The sequence below is a fragment of the Lobosporangium transversale genome, assembly GCF_002105155.1.
Source record: "Lobosporangium transversale strain NRRL 3116 chromosome Unknown BCR41scaffold_34, whole genome shotgun sequence".
Taxonomy (NCBI): Eukaryota; Fungi; Mortierellomycota; class Mortierellomycetes; order Mortierellales; family Mortierellaceae; genus Lobosporangium; species Lobosporangium transversale.
Window position 1 is genome coordinate 240763 of NW_019029012.1, and position 22176 is coordinate 262938.

General features: G+C 41.9%; 7 protein-coding genes across 7 annotated transcripts; 5 read left to right on the forward strand and 2 right to left on the reverse strand.

Annotated features, from left to right (window-relative positions):
• Positions 1-5077: 5077 nt before the first annotated feature.
• Positions 5078-6270, forward strand: BCR41DRAFT_388332 (hypothetical protein; the record flags this gene model as incomplete). The annotated part of the gene is made up of 4 exons (XM_022027994.1): positions 5078-5559; positions 5801-5852; positions 5922-5993; positions 6202-6270. The coding sequence occupies 4 exons, from the start codon at positions 5078-5080 to the stop codon at positions 6268-6270; spliced, it is 675 nt and encodes a 224-aa protein (XP_021878828.1).
• A 1883-nt stretch (positions 6271-8153) lies between these two features.
• On the forward strand, positions 8154-9728 carry BCR41DRAFT_388333 (hypothetical protein). The gene is made up of 4 exons (XM_022027995.1): positions 8154-8449; positions 8707-9014; positions 9252-9608; positions 9630-9728. Exons 1-3 carry the CDS (start codon positions 8227-8229, stop codon positions 9318-9320), a joined length of 600 nt encoding a protein of 199 aa, XP_021878829.1. The 5' UTR covers positions 8154-8226; the 3' UTR covers positions 9321-9608; positions 9630-9728.
• BCR41DRAFT_388334 (hypothetical protein) lies at positions 9621-10935 on the forward strand (the record flags this gene model as incomplete). The annotated part of the gene is made up of 2 exons (XM_022027996.1): positions 9621-9942; positions 10703-10935. The coding sequence occupies 2 exons, from the start codon at positions 9621-9623 to the stop codon at positions 10933-10935; spliced, it is 555 nt and encodes a 184-aa protein (XP_021878830.1).
• A 3313-nt stretch (positions 10936-14248) lies between these two features.
• Positions 14249-14572, forward strand: BCR41DRAFT_398816 (stress responsive A/B barrel domain-domain-containing protein; the record flags this gene model as incomplete). Its single annotated transcript, XM_022028997.1, has 1 exon — positions 14249-14572. One exon carries the CDS (start codon positions 14249-14251, stop codon positions 14570-14572), a length of 324 nt encoding a protein of 107 aa, XP_021878831.1.
• Positions 14573-15569: 997 nt separating this feature from the next.
• BCR41DRAFT_358625 (hypothetical protein) lies at positions 15570-17563 on the forward strand. The gene is made up of 5 exons (XM_022025073.1): positions 15570-15832; positions 15943-16487; positions 16579-17014; positions 17143-17228; positions 17344-17563. Exons 1-5 carry the CDS (start codon positions 15659-15661, stop codon positions 17411-17413), a joined length of 1311 nt encoding a protein of 436 aa, XP_021878832.1. The 5' UTR covers positions 15570-15658; the 3' UTR covers positions 17414-17563.
• BCR41DRAFT_381660 (hypothetical protein) lies at positions 17287-19705 on the reverse strand. Its single transcript, XM_022027319.1, has 6 exons — positions 19328-19705; positions 19068-19110; positions 18811-18933; positions 18156-18652; positions 17893-18052; positions 17287-17720 (listed from the first exon to the last, which is right to left on the reverse strand). The coding sequence occupies exons 1-6, from the start codon at positions 19658-19660 to the stop codon at positions 17464-17466; spliced, it is 1413 nt and encodes a 470-aa protein (XP_021878833.1). The 5' UTR covers positions 19661-19705; the 3' UTR covers positions 17287-17463.
• A 650-nt stretch (positions 19706-20355) lies between these two features.
• BCR41DRAFT_358629 (terpenoid cyclases/protein prenyltransferase alpha-alpha toroid) lies at positions 20356-22064 on the reverse strand. Its single transcript, XM_022025074.1, has 5 exons — positions 21853-22064; positions 21538-21688; positions 21332-21448; positions 20783-21237; positions 20356-20627 (listed from the first exon to the last, which is right to left on the reverse strand). The coding sequence occupies exons 1-5, from the start codon at positions 21946-21948 to the stop codon at positions 20451-20453; spliced, it is 996 nt and encodes a 331-aa protein (XP_021878834.1). The 5' UTR covers positions 21949-22064; the 3' UTR covers positions 20356-20450.
• Positions 22065-22176: the final 112 nt, after the last annotated feature.

The window sequence follows — 22176 nt, forward strand, 5'->3', positions numbered from 1 at the left end:
TGACTCTAATCACGTTAATTATTACTACCATGCTACAATGTTTTAAGCGAGTCATCAATAAGGGGGTCCATTATTATCCGCGATCCAAGATCGCTATCAAGCTCGTCCAAGTAACTATTCAGACTCATCTGTCGCCTTGCAAGCTTTCTCTCTTTGTCCTTGTACAACCGGTCATGAAGCAATATTTCATAGATAGCCCTAAAAATCCAAAACAGTAGTTCCACAATTCGCTGATTATCATACAAAGCCGACGTGGTTTAACAGACTTTTACAAGAACTCTTTAACATCCCAAATATTTCAATCAAAAAAACCCTTCGCCTGGCATTGTGAATAAAATAAAGCTTTGGGGAAACGATGCATCAACAGAGAGCAATTTGTTCGTTAATGGATGTACATTGTAAAACAAAGGAATGTAAAAGGATCAGATCCACACAAATCCAAATAATGAGGACGCGTAAACATTCTTTTTTCATCCACAACCCATTGCCCCATTACTTTTTTTTTTTTTTTTTTTTTTTTTTTCTTCCTCAGTTTCACGTTTGTTTCTTTGAATCATTCATGTAAGACATGCAAACACGCCTGCAACTCATCAGAAAATATATTCACCACTAACAAACAATCCTTCAAGGCTCTTCCTCTTTCAGGAACATGGCCTTTATGGTCTGTGCAGTTCTATTGAACATTATAGACTTTGGAGCTCTATTCTGAAATGTTTGATGGCGAAATCAAGAGATCAAGAACTGCTTTTATTATTGTTCCCAGGCGGGGGCCTTTTATTAAAGATCCGTCATGATCAGATGCTCTGACCTTATTAATTAAATGGACGTGCTAAGCTTCAGTACGTAAAACCTAGTGACTGACAATGATATCTCTCATCATCCCGTCTTTTTCGTTCTACAAGTTATTAACGAGGCAAATAACGATCTCGAATTAACATAAAAAGATCAACAAACCGCTTACGCATGTATTTCTTTCTATAAAAGTGGCCTGGAATAGACTAACGCCAAACTGCTTAAAAATACCTGCCATGGCGCCTTACCTGTTTATAAATGCTATGCTGAATACCTACTGTCTAATGCTGGACGGATATGGAATGAATCCCCAAGTGTGCGAGTCGCTGGGCAAGTCGAATAACATGACGACTTAAGCTTATTATCCGAGAGCCAGGACCATATATCTCCTCTTTTCTCTCTTTCTTCTTTTTCTTTCTTCACGTCCTGGCTCAAGAAGATGCAGCTCCACTTGGTAGCGGAGCAGATTTTATTCACTTTGCTTTGTTTCACTTCTTTGGCAATAAAAGATTTCACACGTATATGGTCCTGGCTCGATGGATAATAGCCGATAATTGGCAAACAGAGTAAGAGCCAATTAAGTCTAACCAATGCATGTTTAATTATTTAACTTATTACTCGCTATTAACGACGACAATAGCTCTTCACCTAGCATCACCTCAGCGAATGGAGGGAGGTATTCTTAGGCCTCCTCGGTATATGCTCGATATCCACAATCCCGATATGAACTGTCTCTCAAAGAAAGGTATAATATCTTACTTAATCATGTCAACATACCAAGCAATTTTATGTTAAGGTCAACTTATCTATATGCCTAGTTCATCCCTTTTAGTCTTATCATCATTGAAAGCAATATCGTCCAAATCTTTTCATTATTGACTCCTTTTAGCAAAAGTAGTCCTGATTGACCCGACCTTTGTATGCACGTGTTCAACCTCAAAAAGAATACTCTGGGGGTGATCTTTTCAAGAGAGCTTCTAGGAAAGGTTGATTGCCTACAATTGGGTCGTCGAGTCCCAGAAGCGTGATTTGTCGCATCACCATCTCCTCATAATCCTTGATGACAGGGACAAAGCCTCGAACAGCAGACGATATTGACTCTATTGTGTCTGCAGAGATCCCTGATCGACACGGTGTCCTGCTAGCATACGATACTGTGACATCCCAACATGACACATGGACCATGTAGGGTTCATAATTCTCGGATACCATACATAGTCGAAAGGAGATACAGTAAAAATTACCCACGCCCAATCCTGGAAAACACCGCACGGAGTGAAGACGGCTACTCCAACTGTCATCGACGTAACAATCCTGAATGTCCCTTCGTAAACTCAAGAGGCAACACTGTCAATAACACCTGGGACGAGGATACCAATTGTTACGTACCGAGGCTTGGGAGTGCACCTCAGGAGCACCTCCGTTTTTATACATAAGGTCAGAAAATTATGGTCTACTGAATGGTCTACGAAGGACGACCTATTCACATTGTCATGGGTACCATGGACGTATGTCCCACTCACACTACCCTTTTGACTCAAGAAGTAGATGCAGATCAGATTTGCAGGGCAGAGGGATCTTTTATTTAGTTACTCTCTTTATTTCTCGTCGGATTTTCAATGAAGAAAGGTGACACACATACGCCCATGGCACCGTAGACAATGTGACGGTCATGGCGGGTCCTTAATAAAAAGCTCCCGCCTGGCAACAATAATAAAAACAACTTTTGATTTCCTTGACTTGCACCGACGTAGAAAACATCTCACCAACGATCCAAGAAACAATCCTATAATATTCCTGACCGTTGTGGTTCTGTTAATGGTGCCAATGAAAATGATGAAGAATTGCAAAGCCAGTTAAACAGTGGAGAAGAGAACATTATCAGATGATTTGCATGACGACTTGATATTTTTGAAGAATTAATCACTCTCCTGAGACCTCGGAGGGTCCAAGTATTTTTGAGACAGAAACTTTCGCTGCCTGCTTCACTACTTACAAATTTTTTGTGGGTGTGCTGGCACCCAAATACTTGTGTCTAGCGTCGTGCGCGCTTTGCAGCCGGAGCAGGCGACTCTTCCGTGGGCTTGTACTTTGCAGGCCTCTCTTGCCTCCCAATTTGAGCAAGGCCGATTCTTGCGATGTTTTCCGCCCCTACTGAAGAATACCTTACATGTCCGGCAATGTTTAGAGTGAGGGTACACCGTCTCTAAAAAGCTATCGCAGAGGGGTCGGGGACAGCGGGCGCTGGTGTAAAATTCATGCGCCCCTACAGCGAAGTGTCCTCGTGCTTTGACCTAAGCGTTTCAAATGACAGTCGTTCATTAGCAAGGGTTCTATGGCTTTCCAGCTTTTCTTACTTTTTTTAAAAAAAGCCATACCTTTGTGACAAGGTGCCTCGTTATAGCAGTGTGCTTGCTGGGAACTCCTTTACTACTTTCAAAGGACCCTAGGCCGACGACAAGCACTCCTTTTTCCCCGAGCATCTTCAACGCTCACTGTACCGCGTAGTCGAACGTAGCTCGTTGGCCTTTCGTAGGTCCCATTTTTTTTTCAGGTGCCATCTGGACTCGTAGAACTCTTGAAGCACATCCAAATTCTTTGATCCTATCTGTGTCTGGGACTCCTCGTTCATCCATTGAAAGTACTCATTGTACGTATCCCTTCCAAACACAGGGATGATACACATACCCGGGTGACCAGGGGGACGTAGGAAAGTCTGAGTATTTTTTCACTTTTTTGTTCTCCCGCAAAAAAAGCTCAATGTCGCTCATATCTTCGTTTGTTTTCTCGACATCAAACTAGAAAAAAAAAAAAAAAAAAAAAAAAAAGAGTCTGAATAAAGAGCATTTGATTGCAGAATATGCATGAAAATACCTTACACAAGCTATACCATTGCGTTCCTGTAGTGCTGACTTAATGATGTCTGTACTTGGCCCATTAGTAGCTCTGACGCTCTTGGAAATGAGATCTTTTTGGGATCAAAGCCTTGCACGTCCCCCAATGTGATGTCTATTTCCTTTATTGGGGAAAGTTCAGCGGTGGCCTTGAAATGTTCATAAGCGAGGAGATAATGGGGCGTTTCTACCGCCTTTCCTTGTTTCTTTGCCCTCGCGTAAGCTGAATTGGGGCCACCTTGACCACTCAAAAGAAGGGTGGCGAGACGGAAGGAATAATCATTGCTATCCAAGACCTCGTCCAGTGCCTTTTTCCTCGACTTTGCTGCCCCTGGTAACCGCATGATCCTCTCAATGTCCAAGGCAATCGCCCAGTATGCACGTCGGCGTAGTCGGTTGAGGACAACAACTGCCCCTCGGATCTGGCTTGCAATACTATCCCTTTCATCTGCGTCCAGTCCGCCTTTCCTTGCCATGGAGGCCTTAAGGGACCCAATTGTTAAGGGCTTGATAGGGTGCTTACTGCTGTAGCTGTGATCAACCTTCGTAGCATCCTTCAAGTTCTTAATTGGTGCACCTTCTTTTTTAGCCCTGTGGGGCTTCTTGCCTTTGTGCTTCCGCTTTTGTTTTTTCTGTTGCTTCTTTTTTACCTTTTTCCGACGTGGTGGATGCCGGCCTATCGTGCTGACGGCAGTTACTGATATCAACTGTGCGCCCATCCAATATGCTCGCCTTGTCAGAAAAGATGGGCCGGAACTGGTTCCTATGTGACCCTTCCGCTATATATAATGATGGTGCGCCTTTACATTATCCAAGAAAGGGACTAACGATTAGTATTGGGGACGTATGGTTTCAAGGCCAAAACTATAGATTGAGCCTTCTTACGTTCTGCGGCGCTGCGCTCGCCTTTGCTGAGCCATTCTATGGCGAAGATCCTTTCCATTGAGTAGACGCTGCTTGAAGTTATCGAACTCACTGTTCAATGGTAATGCTTGGGCCGACGTTTGATGGCCGGAAGTAAAAACACGGAGAGCTACTCTGAAACGGCCTTCTTCAGAGGCTGCGTTCCTTCCCAACACCTTACTAGCTTCCCTTAGGTAGTCCCGAAGCACTTTATTGTAGTTCTCGTTCCACGCAACGTTTCGAATTAATCGAAGATTATTAACCGGGCCTAACGTCTCGAGGTTCCTTGAGTAGTCATTGCCTGCGATGGCACAGAATAACACCAGATGTGCGTGTGATGACAGTCTTAGTGCTTGGATAACGTTGTCTACGTCGTAAACCCCAAACTTCCGTCTACGGTGCGGAAGGGGTCGCACTAGGAAGCAGACTCGTTCGTACGCAAAAAAATCAGAGTCTTGGGATATCACGATCCTATCATTCTCCTCATTATGGCGCCCTATGCATGGGTCCGCTTCATATGCACACAGACAGACATCGAAGACAGAACTAAGGCCTGTTGCCAGCTGATCGTTGTCCTGGACGCTCAGGGTGTGGACTTCTCGAAGACCCCTCTGGATGCGCCTCATGACTTGAGGACGAGTCCATACCCCACTCCAAGAATTTCTCTCGAAGGTGCTCATATCGTTCTCCGAAGCATCCATATATTTTTCTCTTATGGCTTGCTGTTCTGTCCTTGCTTTTTCTTTCTCAGTACAAGGTTCTCCACCAATATGTATAGTCAGGTTGTCCGTTATGAAAAGATCCTTTATCACGAGAGCCAGGGACCTTCCTACATCGATGATGGATTCGTTTTTCATCTTTGCATGGACGACTCTGTGGAGGATGTCGTAATAGAACGTACCGAGGAGATCTACATGAACAGAATGGTCAGGATTTGCCGCCAAGAAAGTGCCCACGTCAGTTTCCGAAGGTAAAACCCCGCGATCCGCAACCAGTTTGAAGAAGGACTTCAGCCCCATGGTCAATATCTAAGCGAAAGAGAAAGAAAAAAGGAAAAATGGTGGTGATGAAAAGAAATGAAAAAGAAAAAAAAAAGAGCGACAAAGGTATAAAAGGATGAGCTTTTTTATGGTTTAAAGATCCAAAGTGGCCCTTGCTTTGTGCTTTGTGAGGAATTTAATGAATAAAAGAAGATTTATAATTTTGAACAGGGGTAATAAATGCATTGACAGATATGACTCGGTGATTATATCCTTGTCAAAGGTAACAACTAAAGAAAAAAAAGTCTTTTTATCAGAGAATGGCTTCATATGATGCTCTTTGTTCCAACAGCCCCAGTACTATTGCGTTAAAGCAGAGATATTCATTGACTCTCAGATTCCGGCATCACTGGCGGAGATAGGGGTGATGTAGTTGCATGCGCTTATTGCTTGGAGTAAAAGCTATCTAAGCACCCTTTCTTACTGGACGATGCCTTGTTAATGGTGATATTGCGCAGCGCCTTGTGGATGGAGGGAGAGCAGAAGCGAGAGTGGTGGTTTTTGGTGGTCGTTTGGTGTGTGTATGTGTGAATTTGATAGATGATACCAATCACCAAAATATATGCATCTAGAAATACAGAAGCGAGATTGATACCGACGCGTTTGATCCTTTCCTAGGGATTGTTATAACCATGGGATGATTGTGGAGTGGCCACCAAAATAAAGTTTGTTTGGAGGCACCAATGGAAAACGCTTGTGTTTTGAACAAAAAAAGACGCCGCGATGTAAAATGTGTTTATACATGTACAGTCACCTGAAATAAAGTTTGGACAAAATGGATTTTCTTGATTTTTTTTTGAACAACCTGGACAAACAGCTCATATGCAACATACATAAAGACTTCATCAATACACATGAAATTTTACATGCTCACTAAAGAGGTCAATACTGTTATTTATTGGGGTTTTGAAGACGGCATTGTTAGAGTAGCAAAAGTGCCATGTAGGTTCAATAGTGAGTGTTCCTACCATCGACCCCATTCACTTCTTCCAGCCTTTCGGGCATGGTAGCGACAAGGCTGGCCAGCCTCTCTTGCGGTAAATTATTCCACTCTTCGATAAGAGCCCGTGTGAGAGTGGGAAGATCTCTTGGCCCTTTAGCGCGCCTATCGAGTGCATCCGCAAGAAGTGACCATACATGTTCAATAGGGTTCAAATCTGGGGAGCATGAAGGCCAGTCTGGAATCCTCGGGATGCTGTTTTTTTCGCGCCATTCTTTTGCAATCTTACAAGTATGAACTGGAGCATTATCCTCCATAAGTATGCCATCCCCTACCTCAGCCATAAATCTGGCTAGCTCGCCTTGATATACATCTTCCACGAAACACCGTTCATCTTTACGACCTCTTTCAAATACAACCAACCGAGACTTTCTGGTTGCTGTGAACGCCCCCCAGACCATCAGAGTTGTTCTACCACTTTTGAAAGTGGGTGCGAGGCAATCATGATCGTACTTTTCCTCTACTTTACGCCAAACTCTTATTTGACGAAAATGCTCACCAACTTCAAATGATGATTCGTCAGTCCAAACTACCCGATTCCAGTCTTCCATGGACCAACTCATATATTTTTTGACAAACTGCAGCCTCCTTTTTATATGTCCTTCTTTTAAGAATGGTTTTTTTACTGCAATCCGGCTGAAAATACCCAGTGAATGCAATGCCTTCGCAACTGTCCTCTCGCAAACTTTGTTCGGCAATTGGTTAGTGATATCATTAAGAGTACACCTTCTATTCTGCTTAGTATGGCGAACGATGCTCCTGAGGTCCCGTTCACTTAGTACTTTGGGCCGTCCTGGGATCGGAGTGCAAGCAGTGGTGCCTCTTTCTTGGTACACCCTGATAATATTAATAACAGAGGTTCGGGGTACACCGCGTTGCAATGCGATTTCCGCAGCCTTCATGCCCGCGAGGTGCATTCCAACGATGATACCTTTATTCTCAATGTCTAAGTGTCTCGCCATGGTGGTTTACTCAAGCTGTTTGTATATGAAAAACAGGAAGGAAAGAGATTGAAGGAAACGCTTCCCTACGTAACTATTTCAATATTTTATTTTTTTGTCCAATCTTTGTTTCAGGTGACTGTACAGTAGGCTCGTTCCCATCCCTCTTCACTTTATAAAGGTGACAGGAAATTCCATTTCCTTTTTGAGTCACCTAAAGTGAAGGGGCTGGGAACGAGCCTAGGATGGGAACGAGCCTACAGAAATCAAAGAGATGCTTCAGCTGCTTATTCGTGCACACAGTGATTGACGAACAAAAAAGGAAACAGGATTTGCGAAACAATAAAAAAAAAGTCCACAGCAACTGTTTGCTCACATACATTTTTTTCACCGTTGTGTCTGTATCTCTTCTAAGCTTTCTGTCTGGCCGTTTAACACAAGGAACCCTCAGAAAGAGAAATACCTCGCATGATTGGTGCCAGGTCTGAAAACAACAATAATACAATGCTGTACGTGGAAGATAGGGTCTAGAAACTATACCATTGATCACAACTGCTACTCATGCTCTCTTGCCAAGGACTTTAACAGGCATACCAACCCCTTCTTCCTTGCTCTCATAACCGCTTACATCCTTTCGATGCATTCTTTCGCCGTTTATGTCCACTACATCTGAACCACACACAATTCACCACTCACTCCAACAGAGATATTTGTATCACCTTGGGTATGATATGTTGCTGTGGTTCCCTCTGGTTTCACTAGGCCCAACAAACTCTATAAGCTGTTTACCAAGCCAGATATATCAAGGGAATGCAAGAAGACGAGGAAGCGAACGATGTGACAAATCAAGTCTTGCCGAGCTGTACAAGAAAAGATCAAGTTAGTCAAGCTCCATGGTGCGGAAGAATGAAACCACTCAGATTGCCCTCCTTTCAAGTCGATACTACGGCAGCGAATATTATCGCTGTTATATTAGATCAGTCAATAAATAAACGATACAATGGACTCCCAAGGGGATGCTAGTGTCATGCGAAAGTTTTCATAAGTTTTTTATTTGCACAAATAAAGAAGCCAGGATAGCTCCATGACAATTTAGTTTTCGGTCATTTATTTCGACATCGAAATAAAATTTCAAGACAATGCCCATGGATTGCTGGATTTTAAGCCCATTTATAATGGCAAATTTGCCCTTGTGACGGACGAAGGGATAAGCGTTTTCGCTCAAAAGAATGGTCCTGTACATATATATGTTGACAACCAAACTCTCTACCATTGTCTCTTAAAAGGTTCCTCATCAAACAGCTATGTTAATAAGACCTTAATTAAGATATGGCGCCTACTTGAGCGATTGCAACGTCGTGTTGTTCGAACTTGGATTCCCTATGAGGATAACCCTGTGGATTATTTTTCGAGGGTGCAGTACTGTGGGTTTCATCCCAAGGAGGTAAACATCGGGTAGTATACTTTCAAATCAAGAGCAGTGGCAATGAGAAATACATCATGCCTATCGGGCCGGCTGTCATCTTATATCATCAATTCTCAGTACTTAGTACTGTAGTTAGCAACACTTATTAAAGATCTCTCTATTTTGCGTTGCTACGCTTCATCATTAAGGTTAATCCAATTCACGTCCTAATTATCATTTATTCGAAATCATTTACGTAATGTTTGTAGGCTATAGTTACTGGAATCAGTCAGTAACGAATATGGATACAAATCTGTAAAAACTTTGAAACATATGCCCAAGTGAAGAAGAAAAATAATAATAATAGCAACAATAATACAAAGAAATGAATAATACAACTAGAAATACATAAATATATACGGTAAGCAACCAACTATTCTGGAAAGATCACATCACTCTGGACAAACTTCTGTAATAGAGGAGGATCAGGCATGTCTGTGCTGTGGGGTTCTGTCTTGTTGAGCTGGTCTTGAAATGCTATTAACAGTGACTACATATTTGACATGTTTAAGAAATAAGAATAAAATAAAGACATTCTAAGACTTAACTATAGAGTATCGTACCTTGACATGAAAAAAAATTGAAATGACATATCCTGTTCCAGACACATCAGTTATTGATCTTGGCAGAAAGCTTTCTGCTGCTTTGTGGAGGACATACAGGCCATCATCCGGATTCATGGTCATCACAAACATATTGAGTTGGAATCCAAATACCTGGATGCATATCACCATTGGTTTGAGAACTCCCTTCGATATCTGGGAATTTATCTCATCCTTTGCCATCCTAGTGAGTTTCCAGAAATCATGGATTCTTATACACTCCCGACGATCCTTCTCAGGGGGCTTGACTTCACCCAAAATACCTACTACCTCTGAGTTAAAAACACTTGAGAGGGCTCGACATGGTACCTCAACGAAGAAATCTGGTCGAACGCCCTTTTCGTATCCTGACTTAGAAGCGTTTCCAGAATCGTGTTCAATATTATAAAATGTGAGAAAGCTGCTTCTTTGTCCAAACACAACATCTAGAAAACATTGTAGACGAGTCAAGATGAAGCCCATTTCTCCATGCTCGTTATGGGCCTGAAAACTGGTTGGAAGTATCTCCACGCTATTTATAAATTTAGAGGGGCGGTATTAAGACATAGGCAAGTTAATGTATCAAGTAATCTGTTTTCAACTTGACTTACAGCCGCTGCCAGATCCTCACTACCCGTTTCATTTCGATACTGCCTCCGTACAGCGCCTGTATACTGTCCATCAATTGCTCCTCCGATTGCAGACTCTGTAATATTGCTTGCACCTTAAGAGTGAGGAACTGCAGGTCGTCATGAGGGGCAGGGGAGTACACAGATCGCAAAGAGCCAAGATACGACATATGTTCCTGGCTGGATAGGCCCAATGACGCTTGATCAGTCCACCATATCCCGTTCAATGACCTAGCTCATGTCAAAGATAAATAACAATAATAGTAATGATAATGATGATAATGATAATGATAATAGTAGACTTACAAAGCCTCAGGAAGCAGCGAAGAAATATCACGACCAGGCAACACAAGTTTTGCAGCATTTATCTGGAATTTTTTAAATCTTTGACGCAAACTAGAAGTCGAATCTGATGAAGTGGATAATTCTTGATGTGCCACTGCATGTATAACAAAAGCTTGCTTTTTTCGCTTGCTTGGTTTCGCTGACCGCTTCCGTTTCTCTCTTTGTACTTCGCTTACCAGGATAGTGTTAGTATCGGTGGTGGTAGTAGTCTCAGAGGTATTATTGGAGATAGTGCCAGAGATGCTTCTCAAAGCTTCAATATCACTAGAGTATGGCGAACCTGAGCTAGAAGGACTTGACTGGATATTAGCACCACCATCATCCTCGCCATTCTCGCCATTTTGAGGACCAGCAGGCGTTGGCATGCTGCCTTCCCCTATGGTAATTGCAGGGGATCCTAGAGTAATAGTCAGCAAAATATGGTCACCCATGACATCTAAAATAAATAATTCATTGTACCATACCATCGGTAGTTTCATTTGACCAACTTGCCACCATTTTTTTCGTTAGTAAAGGGGCGCTCTCTGCGTAGTCTCTCCATTGAGGGGAATCACTGTTCTTGAATTTCTTCATAAATTTGTTCCACTCTGCAGCAACCTCAGCAGGCTTTATGATCGCACGGCTCGCCCTAAAGAGCACAAAGCCTTTTGGGTCTGCATCCCCAGCTTCCCTAGATAGAAAGTAGCCTGATCCCCTTGCTCATTTTGTAAGGACTTTGGAAAGGGGAACGTTAGTGGACATCCTGTACTTGACTACAGATATAATAAACTAAGATAAAAATGCAATAGTTAGCAAAAGCATTCGATGCTACATGGAGTAGAATGAGCACCCGCTAGCAAGGACAATGCAGCGCTATTGTGCGGTAGAGCCATGTCGGTCACCGGCTAATATATAGGTATTTCAGGCCACACTGTACCTCACACAACGAGCCATATGACACAGCATGTTTCCCCCCAAAAGACCAATATACAACAGCCTTTACTCATAAAACAACATATTTGCTTCCATTGCCTTTTATGAAGCCGAAAATAGAATGAGTGTTAGAAGTGGATAACAAGAAACAGAGAAGTTGGAACTAAGGAAGGAGAATAAATGAGAGGATTGATGTGCGTAAACGAAAGGGCAGATGTAATTATAATAATGCAAAGAGGAATGATTCAATGATTGGGAGTGGACGCGTTATTTTTTTATTTATTTAAGTTATTTTCCTGAGGCCGCTCTGCTGCTTACGTAATTAAATTAAAAAAGACGCGTCCACTCAATATGTTGTTTTATGAGTAAAGGCTGTTGTATATTGGTCTTTTGGGGGGAAACATGCTGTGTCATATGGCTCGTTGTGTGAGGTACAGTGTGGCCTGAAATACCTATATATTAGCCGGTGACCGACATGGCTCTACCGCACAATAGCGCTGCGTTGTCCTTACTAGCGGGTGCTCATTCCACTCCATGGTGTTGCTCGAGCATATGAAAACTATGATCCTTTCACTTACAAATTTTATTTCCTCGAGCGCTTCGCAGAGCTAATGCAGAGACCTCTCGCAGTCCTTGCTGCTATCATGATGGGATTAAACTTCTAGGGTTGCATTTGAGATGCCCTATGAACAAGGGACTTCCCACCAGTATTTTCGGCACCATATTCCAGGAAGCTGGTGCGGCTGGTATGGTGGCAACGTGCGCTGGTAAAATATCTATGAATGCCAGCAGCACCATATCCAAGCTGTGTGAGTCTGCAATCAATCGTTTTTTTAGACCAGTATGGAGATTAACTCGGTAGCATACCTCTAGCAAAAAGAAATCACGAAGGAGGTAGGAAATAAAAGAGATAGACACTCGTTTATCTTTAGTTTGGGTGGAAGAAGATGAAAGTTGGGAAATGCGCAGAGGAGCGGAGGCTATTTAAAGATGAATATAGTGGTATCGTAATGACACAGCTTGCTATATGGATTTTATTGATTTTTTTTACTGATTGATTATTACTGATTGGTTTTTGCTGGTTGGTTTTTGCTTTGATTTTCTCTGATTTTTTGATTGCATCCTTGACATGCGAATCGAGCAAGTCGGAACACCAGCATTTGGTGGTAAGAAGCCAATAGCCGGCTGTTTTCTTCTCGTAGGAAGCACGAAGAACTGAATCTGGCCATGTCCATGAGTTGATGAAAGTTAAAGGATGAATTTGCCCGTTCTACGGTCCAAGGGATATTACTCTCACTTTTTTTTTTGTTTCAGTCACAGAAGTAGAAATGCCCTAAACCAATAATACCAGATGGAGCTGCTTGGAATCTAATTGTCTCCAACTTGACCACTAACTGTGCGTCGAATAGTGATGGCCCTAAGATCAATTAGGAGCAATCAATACGAGTCATTTGCAACCATTGAATGGCTTTTGGTTTACTTGTGTCTGTGCAATGCTTTCCTACTGATAGAGATACAGATGCATAAAACAGCTTTCAAACGAGTGGCTCCGAGACCATCGCTATGTTCTCTTTCTACAGTGCGGTGCCCATGATAGCGAGGACACCAAGGTTAGTTGGTGAGCTGAACACTTAACGGTAAATGTGGTTGTTTTCTATGCTAAATCCTATCACATGGCTCAGAGGCTATAGCACGAACCGAACAAAAAAAAAAAAAAAAAAAAAAAAAAAGTGGCATTTGTTCACGAAATGATGCATGATACTTGTGCGTTGAACTGGCGCATGCTGTTTGTGCGTGAAATAGATGCAAAAAGTTTGACATAACCATGCAGCCTCAGAAGTTCTGGTCAGCCGGTAGATCTCTTTTGCTTGATTCTTGTTGAATACTTTCATAATCATAAAGAATTAAGTTGAAACGGGATAAAGCATAGGTGTGTGGTTTTTCCGCTTGCATCTACCCTTTTAGTCCTGGCAGGGCCTCACTCTCTTGCCGTTGTGAGGCCTCAAATCCAGCGTGAACCCCTCCTGTCTTCTTGAGGACAGACGTTGGATTGCCAAGTTGCTTCAAATTCATCACCGCTTTTCCACAATGCTAGGATGCATATCTCAAGAAGGGAAAAAGCGCACGCAATGATATTTCCACAACAGGTTGCATCGAAACAGGACATTGAGTTAAGGCAACGTCAACTGTCAACTGTCAACTGTCAACTGTCAACTTGTGATGAGTAAGGTGGTAGAGATCAAGAAATGTTTTCAAGACGTCGTTACGAAGCAGCTTATCACAAAATTTAGTATACCAGGGGTGCACTTGTTTTGGTTCTGCAGAAAGCCCACTTTGGCTTGTCCCCTTCAAGTGGGCTTTTAAAGAATAGACAAGTATAATTACTGACTATTTGAACAGGATTAGTCTTGCTGGTCCTACTTAAGGCAAAATATTATATCGTTAACAATCTCAAACGTGATTAAGAGGACGAACACATAAAAGCTATTCAAATGCACCAGGGGTCAATAGTTATATTAAAAGGTCGAATAAAAAAAGCGGGCGAATGCTTGACATTGGTTAATTGCATTGTGACATTTGGTATAGGGCATAGAAAATACCTTTCATCCAATAAGCTTTCTAGGAACAGCGTGTCATGAAAAATGAGCCACAAAGTCGATATTCGCGGTCCTGTTTTGCTATCTTCCTTGATTCTCCTCACATCCTTTGATTAATTCTCTTTCATATCTTTTTTTCCTTCAGCATCATGGTTCTGGCTCACACTATTCTCCTCAAGATCAAGCCCTCGTTGAGCGAAGACCAGGCACACGACATCCTCAAGGCCGTTGCCGCCCTGAAAGATCAGCTCCCAGGAGTGGTTGAATCTGTGCATCTTGGTGCCAACTTTTCTGCTCGTTCCAAGGGTTATACCCATGCCTTCACAATGATCTTCAAGGATAGAGCTGCACTCGAGACCTATGAGAAAGCGCCTGAACACGTCAAGGTCGTTCAGGAAATCATTCGTCCCAACATTGATGATCTCTTGTGTGTAGATTACGACATTATTGATTACTCTAATCCTCGCATGTAAAAAAAAAAAAAAAAAAAAAAAAAGCACGGTCCAGTACCTGGCTACGATATTTATCATAAATAAAATGACTTCGCAACCAGGTGGAGAGAACCAATTATTTAAATAGCATTGTGAATTCCCTTTTTCTCCCTGTCTCTTAAAACATGCTTGGGAATAATAGGATCGTTGAATAGATAGACATTTCGCTTTAACATGAGATAACCATTGTAAGCGTCTTGAATGCTATGGATTCCCAAAATGTTGAAACTTGTCCAAGGAAAAATGCATAAATATGCCTCCTAGTAAGTTTCGGTTGGGGGCGACAGAAGAATAGATTCGGAATGATAATAATAATAATAAAAAAAACATTGTGCAGAGTCCAGAATACAAGGACGAGGGACCGCCGTCGTTGACCAAAATCGTATGAGCATGTCTCTCTTATCCTCGAATCTCACAAAAGAACTAATGCTGCACTCCTTACGGAATAATTCCTCCACTCTCTAGATCCTTTGTCAGAACATGTATGGCATCAAGCTCATCATAGGCTATTGAAGAGGACGTGGATCTTGTTAGCACTCTTATATTTTGGAGGCAAAAGAAAATGTGGGGCGCTTTTCACTTTTTGCCCTTCTATCTTGGACCGGATGAGCTTTGCTGGAGCCCAACCAGGACTCAGTACACTCTGGTTAATGAAATTGTGACTGTTCCAATTCATTAAAGGACACAATCTGTTGCACTGCTGCGGAGAGAGACAGTTGTGACACAATAAAGGACTCATTCCCATGAACATTCTTCCCGTTCTCATTCAACAACTTTAGACACCATTCAAAAAAAGCATAGAAACCATTAATATCACGAGCACGCCCATACACACATACACTTTTGGAAAGGGAAGATAATAATAAAATAAAAAATCCCTCTCTCGTAACCACAGCTTTCTTCAGTCGGACTTCAGACTGTGCAAGAAGGTTTTTACGCCACCAATTCTTGAAGCTATCGTCACAAGCACACGTTGCTGAAAAAAAAAAAAAAAAAAAAAAAAAAGACTGGCGACCTACAACTGCTTTTTACTTTGGATCCCTCGCTTATATCTACGTTCATCAAGCAATGGCAAACCAAAGCGATCATTCACTCCCAAAAGATACATTAAGCGCCATACACTATCTTTTGGATCTACTTCACCCTTCCAAAGTCAAACAACAAAAGGTCTTTCCGAGAGTTTGTCTGATTCACCAGATCTACAGTATCATTGACGACCATACCACTGTCGATCGCACTTTGGTAATACTTTTTCCCCTTTATCTCTCCTTTTTCTTTTTTTCCTTATTGACTTTAACATCTAACAGGTTCAATTCAATACTTTTGTATATACCATACCGCTTCATTTATAGGCCCAACTAATCAAGGATGGTACAATTAGAAAGTTTTATCTTGGGGGAACAGGGTCTGACGAGTTTGCGATCATGCTGACGAGCGACTATGTAACGCAGATCGAACAGGCAAAGGAGCAATATCTCAAGGACCTTCAGGAAACAATTACAATCAGTAGTACTACTAGTTCAGCAGCAACAACATCATCTCATAATAACAATAATAATAATAATAATAAACGAAAGATACAGCCACAGGACCGCGATCAAGAGCAAGGGCAGGAAGAAATAGCTAGCCAAAAGAGAACAACATTAAGAAAGCCGATCACAAGATCTACTATTTCTTCCACCAACGGAGGAGCCTCAGAACCTTTGACTAGCAGAGCATCTCCGATTAGAACCTCAGTCAATGAAGCTACTACGACTGGTAAACGTCATGATTTCAAAGCGGACGAAACTATCTTTGATCGTTTCAAGGACTTGGTCACCAGTGGACGTTATTTTGAAATCTCTATCCAACATTCTAATATGCAATCCGTTATTGGAGCTACTGATGAAGACATTACGTACGTAGGCAGCAAGCTTGATCCTTTTGCCTATTCTTTTATAAAGTATTTGATGCAAACCTTCTTTTTTTTCTCTTCTTTTTATTTTTAGCACTTTGATTCGATACTCTTTACTCAACCGTAGTCTGTCGGTGCCTGCGAACCCCCATCTTGTCAATCTGAACCAACCCATAGGACGAGGAGGTGGAGGTGGGGGCGACAGTACTAAAACCAACACCACAGGCGGTGGCCACACGGCATTGAACCAACTGATCCATGCAACGAATCAGGAACAAGCAAAGGCAATTAAGTCAGAGACAACAGCAACTACAGCGGCAGCAATAACTAGCAGCGTGTCTACAGCCTCAGCACCATCCCAAACCACAACAATCTCCGCCGTACTAGGCCGCCATGAACGCGTGACTGATGATGTGTCCTACAGGTTTGCGATCCGTCAGGGAGGCCTCTTTGTAACTCATCTTTTAAAGGGAAGGCTTGAGATGTTGAGGATGATTCGGCGGCAGACCTTTGGGGACATGTTGACTTCGGTAAATAGCACTCGTTCACTCATTGTATAAGAGCAACCAACCATTCAGCTGCGATTTTTTTTTTTTTTCTATGTCTGTACCCATTATTAAACTAAATGTAACATTCATCTTTCTGTACTACTTCTTAGGCCCTGGTATCAAAGCCCTTACGAGGATCGTTCCTTCCTCATAAATTTCATATTCACGATATTATCGGAAGTGGACGCGTCCAAAGGTAGGCAGAAATTTTGAATGGAAATGATGTGCTTTTATTTTCATCATACCAAGCCTGTCTGCGTTGGATAAATACTGAAGACGAGGTGTTTGTCAACATGTTCAATGATAAATAGCGATATGACCACAAGTGGCCAACTGCTCAAGTTGACTTTAAAAGGAGAGGCGAGCGCAAAGGCAAAATAAATTATATAAGATAGTGGATGTTTATGATCATATAGAGTACAATATCTTTTTTAAACTACAACATCCAAGCCCTTGGATCCTCGAAGCTCCATCCCAGGGTTTTCTTCCTCATTATCACATTCTTTATCTGAGGCGTCATCAACGACAGAGTCCTGTAGTTCATACATAATATCATAACATTCGCTTAAAAGTGAATTGCAGATACCCTGACCTTCAGGAATCTCATTATCCTTGTCCAAAAATTTGCCATCAACTCGCATGTTATCCATTGAGGCCAACTTCATTTGATATGGGTACAGATCACGTACTAATTAGAGGCATAAGAAAATAGAAGAAAATAAGAACAAAGGGTTAGTTGTAGTCAAAGTATAACGTGTTACCATGCTCGTTATGTAAGACAAATCGTCCAAAATGAATCATGATTCATCTCTATCGAGCGAAAGCATCCATTGATCTTGGTCTCCTTTCCACCATATTACCTGTAAAGTCTCCACCCCATTTCTTGACTTCCAGTAAGCACCGACGAACGGTCAGCAGTTGGTTATGAATCGGCACCAGTGCCTCTGCAATTGGCTCTGATGCTGTCAAAAGGATATAAATTAAACGATAACACTTGTGAAGCATGAAATTAAGGAGAGCCTAAACGTTTAAAGTTGACTTGTTTGATCAGTAAAAGGATAATAACTCCCATTATCCACGGCCTCCATGCAAAAGAAAAAAAAATGCTTGCTAGCTTCCATACCTGGCCTTCTTCCACGTCACCATCCCGGTTGACAAACTTTCCATTAGTGCGAAGTGCACTGATTTCACTCAATTGAATTTCATACTGCCATAGATCAGTTTCCCTTAGCGTCCAGCGCTGTGTCAGAACCAGCCTCTCCAAATCTGATTTGATCGCCTCCAGTCGATCGAAAATATCTCGTAACGATTGGGGGACTGGCTCCTTGGTTGCTAACAAATTGTGGCAGTCGTCGTAACAGTCTTCAAGCAATCCGATGACTGCAGCTTGTCCACAGACGACATTGCCCTCTGCATCCATAAACTTGCCATCTTCTCGCTTGGATTCAATCTCTCGCAGCTCTTCTTGAATATGATGGACCTCAGAGCTACTCCATGAAGAGGACGATCTTGATGCCAATGTCGCAAGTTCGATTTTGAGCTGAACCAAACGCCGGTGGATAGGCGCCAGTTCTGGAGAAATAGATTTGACTGCATCCTGTAGTTCCTTGAGCAATTTGTCTAAAAGATCACAAAAAAAATCAACAAAATTGCATCAGGTATATTCTCATAGCACGATTTAGAACTGCATCAATACGGGTAGATCATGAAATAAGATCGGCTCTCCAGTTTCATTTCTATTGCTAAAGCATGAACAAACAGGCGAGATGAATACGTACTATTAAAGTCGAGCTTGCGTCTGAGGATCTTTGTTTGGATATCGGGTGTGGATGACTTAGCTTCATCCACCTTGATGAAATCCTCCAGCTGCTTCAACCTGTCCTCGTATTGCTTTAGATCCTCTGTTAAGAGCAAAGACACGAGCATGAATTATATCAAACAATGGCGGAACTGAACAGGTTTAGTTTCATCTTTAAAATATATATCAATATGAACTATACAAAAAGACACAAGCACATCAATATAAGGATGTTACCAGCAGCAAAGACTCCAGATTCTTGTAAGCCTGTAAGGCATTGCTAAAATAAACAAGAGTTTAGGTCAGGTATGGTAAAAAAAAACCCCAAAATTGACCAAGTAGGCGCATTATCAGAATCAAAACGGGTCTGATTTCCCATGCTGGTCAGGCTCAATATACCCAAATAGACTTTTTGCCCTAAACTATGCACAAATGTCTCTCACTCCCTTGAAAGCTTCAAGTCTTCTTTTGTTTCTTTTTCTTTTTTCTTTTTTTACCTTGATGGTAAGAAGCTGCACATAAGTAGCAGGACTCTCTTTGGTTTTGCCTACTGCCATGAAGCATAATGAGAGAATGACAAAGACATCGTCGAGAATGCAGTTCACATTGTTTTTGTAGCCCCAAATGGTAGCATTCCCCGCGCCACGGATTTCCTCAAGTCTTTGCAGTTGAACACAGAGTTCGTCATAGAGGGCTATGACAGTTGAAGTTTTTAAGAAGCGGGAACGGTCCTTCTTGATAGCAGTAAGCCTATGCTTGATAGAGACGAGAGCTTCAAGCACAGGCTGCTCCTCGATAGGGATCTGATCAGGCGTAGGGGTAGATGTCATTGATTTTGAAAAATTATTGGTATCGTTTAGAGAAAGCAAGTAAGAGTATGGAAATAAAAAATAAAATAAAGAAGCCTCGTCATTTTCCATCTTCTGTGGGAAACATTTGGGCCACAAATGTGCGTCATTCATTATTTAAAAGGGGTGGCAGTATGGCAGTATTTTTTTCCCTTCCCTCTCTTAAACTCTCATCTCGTCCACTGGTGCAGTAAATCGGCAAGATATCACTCTTGAAAAGAAGTCCAGGTCGTATCCAACGTGCTTTCATTCAATATGTGGGGCTGCACTCATGTCCAACGTGTTATAGCGAAAGTGTATTATAAAGACAAAAATTATACCAGGAAACAACCGATTAAAAATTTTTGGCTGGTGATGAATAAAATCAATGCTGGCGCCATATTGAATACAAAAGTCGTAGACTCTTGACACCATGCGTTTCCATGTGTCTAATGCCTGGTTATCAATGAGGTCTCCTGGTTTCTTATGATCAGCAGTGAGATCTGCATCATTTGTACATTTACAAGCTCTTGTTAATAATGTTATCGATGAAAGCTTCTCCTGGATTCTGTTCAGTCTCAGTCGCGTAGACATCAACATTAAACTCTTTGACTGCCACTTCCCAACCCAGATAAAGACTGCCTCTCATTATTAAATTTGATATGCGTAGAATTAGAACGAGATGAAAAAACACTACTCGCGTACAAGCATACAGGCTATTCTTTATTGAAATACGTCGAGTAATGCAAAGGTTCTGCAATTCTGGATACTTCCTGGTCTAGGAACTACGGTATTAATGCTTGTCGGTGAGCCCGATCCGCTGAATCACATGACGAGGCATACAGTAGACAGGATCTACTGGCACCAAGCCAGGATATCTCAGCAGAGATAGTCCACAGATACCAAAGTTAGTGTGGAATACATCAGGGATATTGCCTGATCGATCAGCAATGCCACCTGTTTCTGAATCCTGTATAGCGAGCCGATTATTAAAGTATAAAAGTATAAGACAAATTAAAAAGACAATAGTTAACAAAGATTAGAGTACAATCTAAGAATGAGATCGTTCACTCATGCACTTGCAATTATAGTGGCCGCTTCCAGTCACCGGAACTAACACTCTACCTGTGCCTCGAGAATGAATTGGGTCAACTTGTTTGCATCAATCCAATGGGCCCGCTTCAGCATACTTAAACTACTCAAAACCCACCACGAGTAACATACATCCTCCAGCTTTTCAGGCCGACCGTTCAAACCGCCGTTCTTCAATTGTCTCTCACTGAGCCACCAACCGAGCTGGTCTGCGTCAACGTGATGTAAAGCATTCAAAATGGTCAATGTTCCTACGCAAACATATACCTGAGCAGCATGGCTCTCCCCTCCAGGCGAGCTCCCGAACCCGCCATCAAAGTTCCGGCATTGTACAATATAATCAATAGTCTTTTTTAAATTCAGGCGCTTATCATCCAATCTCTTTAGTAGACTAAGACAGTTGATTGCGCAAAAGATGAACCGAGTATCTGTTTCGCCCCATGAGTCTCCACTGAAGGATCCATCCTCGTTCTGCAAGGACACGATGTCTAAAACCAAATGGTAAGGAAAAGTAAGCATTTACTTTCAGAAGATAATGCAGCATTTTAAACATTTGCTGAAATAACTGTATGGATGACGTACAGTCCACGACCTTGTCAACATTGATAGCATCTAATCGGTCATAAGTAATTAACACTTGAACTGCACTCAGCGTTGACAAAATGTGCGGATCGTGATCGATATGGCCTCCGAATCCACCTAAAAAAAATCAAATGATCCATTGGTAGGCTGTTTCTGCATTGACAACTATTACGTCATAAAGACTATAAAGATAGTAAAGATTATACCGTTCTCATGTTGGCATTTCACCAGGTATTCGACGATCTGATCCTGATCGAGTGCTTCGGGTTTACCAAGGATGTGAAGCGCGGTAGCACCCCAATAGAGGCCATTGACGCGAAGATGCTCTGTCAACCAGTACTCGAGATCATTCTTCTTCTGCGATACCAATGAAACAACGAGAAGCGCAGAAATCTGGTATCAGTCCTACTGTCCAGAATTCATTCATTACGACAATGTTTTATCTGCATATAGAAAGAAGATGCTCGTTGATGTCGAACACGAGAAGGGTAAAAGCTACTATTTTTTATTGTTGTTATTACCGTGTCAAGTGCCTGAATATACTTGACATGAAGATCCATGAGAAGGTCCGAAGTGGCCCCATCCACAGCGGGCCTGCTGTTGTTCAGAACAGACATGGTTAATGATAAAAAAAGAGATGGAGAATGCTAGAGTCTTAATATGTACAGGAAGGAATGCTTCTTGGCAAGCATGCAAACAAATGAGAGTAAAGCGTGGCAAAGATGACCTGAAGAGAAGAAAGTGGAGAGGGAAAAAAAAGAAACTTTGAAAAGTGACTAGCGAATTTTTTTTTTTTTTTTTTTTTTTTTTTCTGAGAGCATTACATGCATGCAGTAATGTAATGA

What these genes read in the sequence shown, in the direction of transcription:
- BCR41DRAFT_381660 (XM_022027319.1), bottom strand. Translation starts at nt 19,660, where the DNA reads ATGACATCTACCCCTACGCCTGATCAGATCCCTATCGAGGAGCAGCCT. An exon ending in ATCTGGAGTCTTTGCTGCTG is followed by an intron (nt 18,934 to 19,067) that starts GTAACATCCTTA and finishes TGCTCTTAACAG; the next exon opens with AGGATCTAAAGCAATACGAG. An exon ending in GTGACGTGGAAGAAGGCCAG is followed by an intron (nt 18,053 to 18,155) that starts GTATGGAAGCTA and finishes TTAAACGTTTAG; the next exon opens with GCTCTCCTTAATTTCATGCT.
- BCR41DRAFT_358629 (XM_022025074.1), bottom strand. Translation starts at nt 21,948, where the DNA reads ATGTCTGTTCTGAACAACAGCAGGCCCGCTGTGGATGGGGCCACTTCG. An exon ending in ATATTCAGGCACTTGACACG is followed by an intron (nt 21,689 to 21,852) that starts GTAATAACAACA and finishes TTGGTATCGCAG; the next exon opens with AAGAAGAATGATCTCGAGTA. An exon ending in AATTCATTCTCGAGGCACAG is followed by an intron (nt 20,628 to 20,782) that starts GTAGAGTGTTAG and finishes CTCGCTATACAG; the next exon opens with GATTCAGAAACAGGTGGCAT.
- BCR41DRAFT_358625 (XM_022025073.1), top strand. Translation starts at nt 15,659, where the DNA reads ATGGCAAACCAAAGCGATCATTCACTCCCAAAAGATACATTAAGCGCC. An exon ending in GCTACTGATGAAGACATTAC is followed by an intron (nt 16,488 to 16,578) that starts GTACGTAGGCAG and finishes TTTTATTTTTAG; the next exon opens with CACTTTGATTCGATACTCTT. An exon ending in TTGGGGACATGTTGACTTCG is followed by an intron (nt 17,015 to 17,142) that starts GTAAATAGCACT and finishes ACTACTTCTTAG; the next exon opens with GCCCTGGTATCAAAGCCCTT.
- BCR41DRAFT_388333 (XM_022027995.1), top strand. Translation starts at nt 8,227, where the DNA reads ATGTCCACTACATCTGAACCACACACAATTCACCACTCACTCCAACAG. An exon ending in GCTGTACAAGAAAAGATCAA is followed by an intron (nt 8,450 to 8,706) that starts GTTAGTCAAGCT and finishes TAAAATTTCAAG; the next exon opens with ACAATGCCCATGGATTGCTG. An exon ending in GTGGGTTTCATCCCAAGGAG is followed by an intron (nt 9,015 to 9,251) that starts GTAAACATCGGG and finishes TGTAGGCTATAG; the next exon opens with TTACTGGAATCAGTCAGTAA.